Genomic DNA, 11,344 nt, shown 5'->3' on the forward strand with positions numbered 1-11,344 from the left:
GAATACCCACAGAGATGAGTGAATTTCGCAGTGTGACTTATATGTAAATTCAATGATAGAACCAGGGAAATCCCCCATTGCCATATGTTTAGAGAACATTATCCATTATAAATATATAAACCCCAAAGCCGCCAACCCAAAGTAAACCCTTTTCCTTCTTGGCACTGTATCTATTCTTCCTGTTGCTAACATATTGATTTTGTGTCAGGCACGTGTGGTTTATGGAATGGCATTAAAAACTGCTCCAACTGAAACTACTTGGCAGACGGCACATCCAACAGTGCAAGACCAAGACTGCGCAGCACTTGCTTACTGCAGCCTTTCCAAATCAGATTGAAAAGCACACTTTACGGTATAAACAATGTGACGGTTATTATTGTTCAATTAAGTGGTTCACGGTATCTTTAACGGTATACCGTTATACTGTTACATCCCTACCTGAAAGATTGGGAAAGGCCCCTCAAACATTTGCTCAGAAGGGGTCCCACTCAGACTCTCAAACAGAGCCCACAGAGATTCTGGAAGAATGGCCAGCCTTGCAGGCGGAGGCAGCTCTCCCTGTCCCTTGCCCAGTGGTCAGGATATCGCCGTAAGGCTCTTTACCTCCTAAATAGGCTGCTACACCCCACCCCACGTCCTGTTTAGGGATCTTAGGCTAAGAAAAGGAACTATGGCTAGGATTTTGAACACTGATCTACAGAGTTTTGCTTTGTCGCCAAGCAGTCATCCGGAATCTAGCGAATCCTTGAATACAATTTTTGCCTGGATTAATCAAAAAATAGGACCCAACTATGTTAGTAATTCTACACAAGACTCAAGTCCTTAGTTCTATTGACAATTGGTGCTTTATTGATAACACCGACTGCATGTGGGCTTAGCAATTTTCCTACCTTCTTGACTAGGATTATAAAATTACATGACTCGTCCCCACCTACTAATTTGAGTATTGTTGTGAACTAATTTCTTTTCCCCCTGTAAGTTCCTGATAACTGTGGCTTTTATGATCTTTTTTCTTTTTGATCTTGTTTTAATTTTGTTTTGTTGCACTGTATATGGTTGTTGTGTTAATGTGATTCATGTACTTTGTGTGTCGGTGCCCTTAAGCCTCTAGGTCAGTGCAGCATGGTACACATTTTCATTCGTCCAAATACATGCGCCAGAAACCGCAACGTGTCACTTTTGCTTGGCCATTACGCATCGCTTGGCAACTTGCTATACAATAGTCGACTAATTCAAGCACTTTGCTACAGTCAACTTCTGGGTGTTAACCACATTCTGACTGGTGCTGTGGAAGGACTTTCAATGCACCCTATGGCTACTTCATTCGCGACATAGCAATTTAGATTTTCAGAAATGCATATAGATGCAAATTATGTGTACACTTGGTAGAATTTTATTAACATTTTTATTTTATCACCAGGTCCTTTGGTTATAAATCGTATCCCACTGCGTAGGGCTCACCAGAAGTTTGTCATTGCCACATCTACTAAGCTCGACATCTCTACTGTAAAAATTCCTAAACATCTGACTGACTCTTACTTCAAAAAGAAGAAGCTGCGCAAGCCTAAACACCAGGAGGGTGAAATTTTTGACACGGAAAAAGAGGTAGAAATTGAATACATTCTGATGATAAAATGCAATTTCTATTTAGTCTAGTATTGCTGGATGAAACTCGTTGGGGGAGGGTGGATGGATGTCTTTCCTTGCTTGCTTTTGAAACGTTTTCTCCAGGGGTTTGTCTTACCTTTGTGCAATGCCATTGAATTACCCCGTTTATTCAGCACTTATGTTCACCAGTGGTTTGTTCCTAGCTTATGATAAATGCACTATGATTTTATTTCTGGGGGCCTGTGTTCTCATTTGCTTTCGGTTTGTCTACTATCTAGGATGTGGAGAGGGATTATTCATTTGCACTAAGTGGGCATAATCTATGATCTTGTCTCGAGTGTGAGCCTGGATGTAACAATCTGGAAGTTGCTCCATGGGGTGCAGTGTGTTGGGGAGATTTATCATTTTATGCTTCATCCCCTCTCCTAGCGAGAACCCCAGCACTTTTTGCTGGACATCGAACTTTTTCCTTCCATCCTGAATGAGTAGAACCTATATATGGGTTGTCTTTTGGAACTCTGTTCTGACTTTTACCTCCTTTGAGTCTACTTTCCTCCCATCTCTTTTACGGCATCTGTATTTTAGTTTTGCAGCACAAAGCCTCTTATGAGCAGTGTTGCTGGGAACCCCTTGGGTTCTTTTTTGAGATTCTTTCTTTATCCTTTCGGCTGTTCGTGAGAGACATACTTTGTATCTCTCCTAAAACTTTATGTTCTGAGAGATTGGCCAACACCACCTTATGTGGAGTGCCAAATGGATACTTAGTATCCACCTCTCTGCTCCTGTGACTTTAGCCCCTTAAGACAATCCTCTATGAAACACTTGTGTATAGGCGCGTTATAAATGCCATAGCATATCTCTAGTTATGGCTTTTGCATGTGTTCTAAGGGCAAGGTGTGTTCAATGGGACTCTCACTGAGCATTGGAGATGCCCAATGTGTAGTAAATACTACTGCGAATGTAAACATTTTAATTATTGGTCTTTTAAACATTCTATGTTCAACCTGTTGAGGTTGTATCAAATGATCTTCTTGTGTTTTCAAAGTTTTTCTTTTTTTCGTCGTGGCTGGTCTTTGCTAGGCTTTCTATCGTTCTGGGAGGGGGGGGGGGTCTGTGTTTTGCCTTTGGCGTGAACCCTTGGGTGTCCCCGCCTTTGCTCCAGTGTGTCTGTGCAGGTAGGAAGTGGGGAGCAGTTAATCACTCCCCTGTTCTTTGTCTGCCTGAATGCAACCAGCTCCCACTTGGGGTCTAGCTGTCCTGAACAGCCACCCGCCCCTTTCTGTAAATTGCAGAGGAGTGTGCTGAAACTCAAAAAAAGATGAGGCTCCTGGGGTGAAAGGCAAGTTGGCCACTGGGAACTGAATTCACCAAAGAAGACGGATGCCTGCAGAGCCTTTGCAACACTGAGAAGCAACCACGCTGTCCTGACCCAGTTTTCTGTGTGACAGAGCAACTCTGAAGAGGACAACTCCTTCCCTTTGACTGGTGGGAACAAACAGTCCCCAGATTATCTCCAATTGAGCCATCTCCTGGGGTTCTGTGCCTCTCTGGAGCTGCGGACCACCAATACCAGGAGACCACCGACCCAAATGCATTGTCTTTGGCAGGCTGAATCTGTCCAAGTCTTTGCTGAGCTCCAGGTGGACCTCCAGAGACCCACTCTGCCTCGTCCCACTTCTAACCAGAGTGCTGGACTCCAGGAAGCAAGATCTGGCTAATAGTGTCCTTTATTGGTGCTGCAGAAAAGGAGCCAAAACTGCAAACTAACCTGAGGAGCTGAAGAAATCTGTCAGAGGTCCCCCCTCGAGACTGTTGCTGAGGGATCCCATCAATTGTCCTGCCTTTCGTAACCAGACCAAGGAATCCGGAGGTTGAGTCCAGTGCTGCCACATAGAGGAGAATCCAGCCACGAACATGCCTTCAAACCTAAGATACTGTGGGGAACCAAGGTATTGCTTAACTTAATCTGAAACGTCGCTCGCGCGTTGGAGTGCACGTAAGGCGTCAAGGGTGCTAACCTCTGACCCAAGCTGCTGCTTGTGCCCCGTTAGCGAGTGGGTCTGCCACGTTGTTAATCTTCCTGCATCTTGGACTAGAAAGTATCCACAGGAACTTTTGATGATCTGCTGTGTCACAAGCCTCTCCCAACTGCCTTTTAGCTAGGGTTGCGAATTGGACTTAAGACTTGCTATGCTGAGAAACTGCGCCACTAACCTGAAAGTTCTTCTAGTATTTGACTAACCAACTGTTTTCCTTCCTAAAAGACTTTCTTGCTAACTAAATATAATTGCTGTATTTCTTCTGGCTTACATGAGTGCGCGGTAGAACTGTCCGTGTGAAACGCTGTAACCCATGTAACGGCAACCAACTACAAATAAAGCAGTGGCCTTTATCTGCAAGTAATCTTGTGTTTTGGTTCAATGTACTAGGTGTTAAAGATCTACGTTTTGTGAATATAAATCTATATTCTCCAGCGTGGGGTCTGGCGTGGATTCACATGCTCATGAATTTTCCCTGTTGTCAGGCCGAGAATTCACTTACAAACTATGTCTCCTCTAAACCAATCGCTGTACTCTGGGTCGTACTGCCACCAGCCAATGACTGCCGTCTCACCAAGCCCCTCCACTGGCAGCTGTCAGATTTTTACTGCATGTTCAAGTGTTGGTAGGCCTCGAGTTTTGCTCCGTGAGCTATTCTGCAGTTTTTTTGTGCTTTTTCAAGAGTCTTATTTTTGTTCAACAGACCCTGTGCTCTTCTCTGATCTGTTTGTCGGTGAATTTCAGCACCCCACAAGGGCGAGAATCGTCCAAGTTTCTAGAAGGCCATTGGGTTTGCTACGCAAACTGCTGTAGAGGCCTGAGAAGCCTAGGGTGGGAGAAAAGGCAGCCTGCCTAAGAAGGCCCAGGCGGCGCAAGAACTCTTGTCTATGATCGAGATGGTGGCGGCCACTATCACGAAGGCCAAGGGGGCTGACCCGGGGATGGTAGCCCTGACTGCGCCCAGGGTATCTCTACCTTGAGGCGGGAGGCCTTGTCTGGGGGGGGAGTAGACACTGGAAAAGATGTCTCTGAACCCAGCTCTGACCCTTCAGGATGCAAAGGGGGAGGGGTGGGCGCGCAATGAGGCCACAGGCTGTACCCTAAGACATGGATGTTTCTTTTTTGGACCAGGAGTCCACTCGGCCTACAGCACCAACTCCGCCAAGAGATGGTGCCCCCAAGCCCCCCCCCCCCCCACCCCCGGAAAAGGATGCCGCATGCACTGGTACAGCCTGCGGCAAAAAGACTTCATCAGATAACTCCACATCTGCGCCTGCTAAGTGGCCACTGTGATGACATTGTCACAGCAGGCGGATCGCCGCAGCCGAGGGCATCCCCACTGAGGTTGAGTCATTTCATGCCTTGGTCATATGAGCTCTTCCAGCTGACAACCGAGGAGACCAAGAAGGAAGGTTTCATCTACCCGAGGCGCAAGACCAAAAGGGACATTTGAGAGGAAGGCCTGCCACTGTTCAACATTTCAGCCAAGCGGGACAGGCTAGAGAAAAAGTACTGGATGCTGAGTCTGCACCCAAGTGCCTACAGTCGCAACTGTCCCTGGACTCTGGTGTTGGCAGCTATGAGGTTGAGATTGCCTAACCAGTCATCCTCAGTCCAGACAGTGAGGGGAAGAAGTTGGACGCCATGGGGAGAAATGTCATCTACTCTGCAGCATCAACATCGATACAGCCAACGCACTGGCGTTCCTGGCCAGGTATGACAGATGGGAACGGTGTCTGCCTCCATCGTCTAGGCTGGCTGAAGGCCACAAATTTCTGCCAGGAGGTCCAGGTGAGGGTGCTGGACATGCTCCAACGGGGATAACATAACCGCTTTGGGAAGGCTGTTGTCTTGCAGGCCATCAAGACGGACACTGAGATGGCCCTTTCCCTGGGCCCTCTCCAGCAGCAGTGCTCTTCCTTTCGTGCTTCCGGTGGAAAGTTTGGCAGATCTATGAAAGGTTTTGGTCGAAGCTCCTTGTACTGTCAACCCTCCTGGTCTGCGGCCTACAGAGGCCGTCCAAGGCTTTTGGTGGAGGTGGTCGGTGCAGTTGCCCCCAATGTGCAATGCAGGTGCCGGGGCAGGATTTAACCGGCCAGGATGTTGTGCCCCCACCCATGCACTCTGGTGGGAGGCTGGTTTATGGTATTAGCCAGCGAGTGGGAAAATCTCCACCGACTATGGGTGCTGGACGCTCTCGGCAATGGACAGGGGTTCAGCAAAAGTGTTCGGACAACCCGTCCAATTCAAGGCCCTCTCTTTCGGCCTGAAATCGGCACCTGGGGTGTTCACGAAGTGCCTGGTACCAGCAGCCTATCTACGTCTGCGATGGATGCAGGTGTACCTGTACCTCGGCGATTGGCTCATCTGCGCCCGGTCAAGAGAGGTTGCTGTTACCCACAGAAGACTGTCCAGCTACTGACGGAGCTGTGGTTCTCCCTCAATTTTCAAAGTCCTGCTAGACGCCGACCTGGGAGTCAGGCGCAACACGGTCGCCTGCCTAGCGTTGCCCTCGGAGGAGAGGATCGCAACCGTGCTGGGGAAGGTGCAAAGGCTGTTGTCTCTGAAGACCGCCACGGTGCGGACCATCAAGTTGCTACTTGGCATGATGATGATGATGATAAATAATAATTGGGCATTTATATAGCGCTACAAACCCTCGGGTATCTGAGCGCAGCTTATTATTACCCACGTTGTGTGGTGCTCATTTATCGGCCTCGGAAGGATGAAAGGCTGAGTTTGGCCCCGCCGGGATTAGGACCTGCGTTAACAGGCTCTGCACGAATGTCAAAGCGAGTGCTCTACTCGCTGTGCCACTTGACTGGCTGTCGTGCATCTCCCTGATTCGACTCTGCAGGCTGCGGATGCATCTTCTTCCACAGTTCCTGGACGCCAGCTGGATATAAGTGTCGGGAAGCTTCACAGACAAGATTCCTCTCAAGGAGGAGGTCCGTTGAGCTATATGATGGAGTGTACATTCCAACATTGCCTGGGGCACAGGGTTTTAAAAACCCCCTTGCAAGGAAACTGTCACCACGGACGCTACCCCGGAGTGCTGGGGAGCCCACACTGGATGTCTGCATGCCACAGAGGGCTGTGGCTGCCGTAGAAGGATCTCCACATCAATATCCTGGAGCAGCGGGTGGTGTTCTTGGCCCTTACGTCTTCCTTTCAATCCCTGAAGGGCAAGGTGGTGAGGATCTTCAGAGAACACCATCACCATGTTTTACATCAGGAAGCAGGAGGCGCAGAACTTGTGGCACTGGGCCATCGGACAAGAGATGTTACTCATCCCCTTTGAAACAATTGCTGGCTCCCTCAGCAGGGAGTTGCGCTCCTGCCACGAGTGGGAACTGCGGCAGGACCAGGTGGACAGCGCCTTCGAATGGGTCAGGTCCCACATCTGTTTGTTGACAGATAACTCCAAATGCCAGAAATGTGCCAGTTTCCACCAGCCGAGGCACATACGGGGAGGGGGCACATGTTTTCCTTACTGTGGGATGGCCTGTTCCTGTACATGTTTCCTCTGCTGTCATCCATCAACTCCCAACAGTGCTGTTGCAGGATGATCGTTGCCCCAACGTGCCTGAGGCAAATGTATACCTGGACCTTCTCAGCCTGTCGGCATCTCTTCGATCAGCTGCTGGCACAGATCTGCTCACCAGAGGCGGCACAATCCTGCATCGCAATTCAGGATCACTGAACATGAGTGCTTAGCTACTGCAGCCCTAGAGCTTGGAAGATAGAGTAGCCTGCAGACTGTAGGGAGGTCCTTGCCAAGGCCAGAGTGTTGTCGGTTGTTCAGTGTTACGGCCACAAGTGGAAGCGTTTTGCTACATGGTGCCGCTTGCAGTAGATCAACACTTCAGTGGTTGTCCTTGGCTAAGACTGGGCTGGCGCAAGCCTCTGTCAAGGTGCTTCTATGTCCCCCGGCCCCCCCTCCCCCACACACCAAGTCTCCAGGACTATCTCTGGTCCACTGTCTCAAGGAGTTCTCAAAGGACTGTTTTGATCTTTCGTGCTGGTGGAGGCTCCGGCTCCTGGCGTGGGAACTTCAATGTGGTGCTGACGAGGCTTTCTACACTTACCCTTGCCACCTGCTGGCCGTACTTTTACTGTTATTTATTGTATGACCCATGTACTGCACTGTCGCCGCCTCCTTCCCACACTTTCCTCCTTCCCCTTCCTATGTGCGATCTGAATGACCCCTGACCCAGTAGGATCATCTGTTCCCCCCCCCCCCCCCCCTTCCTCATCGTGCCTTGAAACACTTGCGTATAGGCGTGTTATGAATGCCATATCATGGGAGCCACATTCTAGCCTATGCATCAGGCCCCTCAAGTTCCTCTCGTGGAAGACTGCTTTCCTGGTGACCATCACCTCTGTCGGGAGGGTGGGTGAGATTCAGGCCCTGTCCTGCAAACATCCATATTTCGATTTTCATGAATTGAGGATGTTGCTTCGAGTGCACCCTTCCTTCTAAGCTGTGTATGGTGTCAGATGTTCCTAGGGATATTTAGGGCAGCCCTAATGGCTTTGTTGTGTCTCTCGTGGACTTAATAAAAGTTAAATGAAGCAACAGTTAATGCTTGCATGTCTGTCAGTCCTCCAGATAACATTTGGAAGTGGGAGTATTTTACTCCCTATTTTTTTATGTTGGGAGTAAAATGATTTTTTTAGGGGGGGAAATGTATGACCAATTCCAAATGCGTGTATTTTAAAAGCTAGTAAACCTGTTTTACTGGTAAACCTAAACCAATGTTTTTGAAATAGTTTCTTTGCACCTTGTGCATGCCCATTAGAAGACGCATGTTCACTACTTCCGATTTGTCAATAATGGTACTTTTTTCCTATGGCGGTATGCGTGCTATTGGTACAAACCTATTCATGGAGCTATGTGGATGAACGCTTTCTACGTGTCCGTTTAACGTTTTTTTTTTTTTTTGGGGGGGGGGGGGGGGTTGTTGCATTTGCCACATTTATTTTTGGCCAGTACTTGCTTATTTTTAGGGAGTATAAGTGGCCGCCAATATAACCCTTTATCTGCAGGGCTGATCTTTGTTCTACTTATGCAGGCGCAAGAGAATAGGTAGCACATTTAGCAGAGGACACACCTGTTTGTTACATGACCACCTAGTTGGGAGTGGGAATACAAATGGTGCAACATCTACCACCACATTTTGTCTGTGTGCCAGAAAGTGGACTGCAAAATGTGGAAGCATGGCACCAAGGAGGGGTTTGTAGGAATGAGTTGGAGATCAAGACAATCATATTTGGCTCTGGGAGTCTTGTTGCAAGCTTGGGCTTTTTGTGTTGCGCTTTAGCAGAGTCTTTTAGCACCTATTTGTGTTCTGAATTACTTGTCCAGATTTGATTTGAACTAACTGTATACATTGACCAGTGTGTACCATGTGTTCTCTTGTCATACATCAGGGGTAGGAAGGCTTTTAAAACAAAATTAACTTTCCAATCCTTAAGCGAGACATGGTTTTGGACACACTAGTTTCTTTGGTGCTTAGGAGGGTTGTTAGTTTGCTGAGGGTTAAAGGCTACCTATTGGTAAACGGCGTTTGGATGCAACATTTTCTCCTATAAAGACATAACTTTCTTTTTCCACGTTTTAATGTGGTAGTGAGTCTTTTTCAATTTGACCTCCTCTGGCTCCCATTACGGTATGTGGTGTTTACTGACTGACTGTGGCTAAATGGCTCTTTGGATGTTTCAGCAGCCAGTCCATATAGTGTCACGTTGTCTTCCGCTAAATGATGGCTATCAACCCACTGCAATTGGGATCGAGCCAGGGTGTTTACTTGAGGCTGAATTTTGGGACCCTGTGTTAATGGCTCAAACTACCTGTAACCTTTCTAGATCACCTTCTGAAACTGGTTGTCCGGGAGCTCTCTGGAAGCATCCAGATTCCCATTTAAAGGTAGAGAAAGATGTGATTGAACATGTGAAATGTCAACTAAGCCAGAAAACTGTTCAGTTCCTAGAACCCACAAAGCCTTACCCTTTAAACCACTGTCACTCTTCAAATTCCCACAGTGTGTTGCAACAAGTGCTGGTTCTCCTGTTAAATGGCTTTACTTGGAGTTGCACCAATGGTTTAGGGTTTAAATAAGTTACATGGACTGGCATTGTGAAAGTGCTTAAAGTGTGTTTTTGAGTGGGAGATTGGTTAACCTTTTCTTTTAATCTTTCCTCCTGCAGAAATACGAGGTAACTTCACAGCGCAAGCAGGACCAGAAGGCGGTGGACTCCCAACTTTTACCTCTCATCAAGAAAGAGCCACAGTTCCGCGGTTACTTGCGGGCTCAGTTTTCTCTCTCCAATGGAGTTTTTCCTCATAAACTGGTCTTCTAATTGGTTACAAAGTAGCTCATTAAAAGAAATGGTCCTCAAACTGGGACTGCATTGTGATCCATTGTATTTCTGGTATGCAAGCTTTGTTGGCAATAGAAGCATTAGTCTTTGAAATGGAGTCGGATGCTGTTTGACTTTTCATACCCTATGAATGTGTTGTGGGCTATTCCTGGAGGCTGTGGGAGTTAAAAAAAATATTATTCTTTGCTGTCTTTCTTGGTCACAACTGCAGGGTTCAAATAACCTTCACCACTTTATGCAGCATACCACACGTGTACTGCAGTATATTTGCCCCATAATGCCAAATTATGCAATCGAAGCTAATGTATCATGCAGGTGTGGGTCTGTGTAATGCAATGGGCCCACTGAATATCCAAATGCTGCCCAATGAAATGCCAACCTCGGTTGTTTTACTAGTCTTCAGAATTTAAATTTTGGATTGTGGGTGGGGCAACTAGCCTCACTTCAAGTACTACTGAATCAGTTTTAACAATTATTTGTGGAAGAATTCTAAAAAAAAAAAAAAAGCTCTTAGTTGAATGCCCTTTCAAGTCGGTTCTGCAGTAAAACACAAAATGGAGAGGGGGGGGGGGGCTTAGCCAAAGACTCCAGCGGGTGCATCCTCGGTAAGCTCACCGCCTGGGGGCCCATACTCCCCCTTAAAATATTTCAAATGGCCTGAATAAAGAGAGCATAAGGCGTCTGAAGGCCTTGGGAGCCAGTGGAGTGAGGTTGCGATACCACAGGGCCTCCCCCGGGGGGGGGGCTTAGCCAAAGACTCCAGCGGGTGCATCCTCGGTAAACTCACCGCCTGGGGGCCCATACTCCCCCTTTAAATATTTCAAATGGCCTGAATAAAGAGAGCATAAGGCGTCTGAAGGCCTTGGGAGCCAGTGGAGTGAGGTTGCGATACCACAGGGCCTCCCCCGAAGAGCTATGCAAGGAAACTCTTCTATGAAGAAGACCCAGGCCAAGATGGCGGCCAGAAAGTGAGGAAGAGCTGGGGCCAGTGCCTGAGGAACGGTGCAGGGAGACTACTGAGCTGACCAGGTGCCAAGGAAACTGCAGTGAGAACACGCCTCTGTGAAGCGTTCGATGCTCCAAAGCTTGTAACATAGAGCCCCGCATGGAGTGACTCCTCCCCATGAACGCGGGTGGCCCCGGTAAAGAGACGCTGGGAGTGGCAGGGAAGCCACGCAACCCCACACGGTGGAGGCCTGGGAGGGAGGGCAGATCTGAACGGACCCATGGTCCCAACTGACATGCCAAATCAGAATCACTGGGTGGGAGCCCGCAGTGCTGCTGGTTGGCCCTAGGTTCTGGCCCCCAAACCC

General features: G+C 48.1%; 1 protein-coding gene across 1 annotated transcript in view; it reads left to right on the forward strand.

Moving 5' to 3' along the window:
• RPL6 (ribosomal protein L6) overlaps positions 1 to 10,067 on the forward strand; it is a 29,282-nt gene extending 19,215 nt beyond the window's left edge. Inside the window, exons 5-6 of the mRNA XM_069619491.1 lie at positions 1,421 to 1,605; positions 9,858 to 10,067. Coding sequence (XP_069475592.1) covers positions 1,421 to 1,605; positions 9,858 to 10,010 — 338 coding nt within the window. The 3' untranslated portion in view covers positions 10,011 to 10,067. The remainder of the gene's footprint in view (positions 1 to 1,420; positions 1,606 to 9,857) is intronic.
• The last annotated feature ends 1,277 nt before the right edge of the window (positions 10,068 to 11,344 follow it).

Source organism: Ambystoma mexicanum, chromosome 10 (genome assembly GCF_040938575.1).
Source record: "Ambystoma mexicanum isolate Mex_15411 chromosome 10, UKY_AmexF1_1, whole genome shotgun sequence".
Classification (NCBI taxonomy): Eukaryota; Metazoa; Chordata; class Amphibia; order Caudata; family Ambystomatidae; genus Ambystoma; species Ambystoma mexicanum.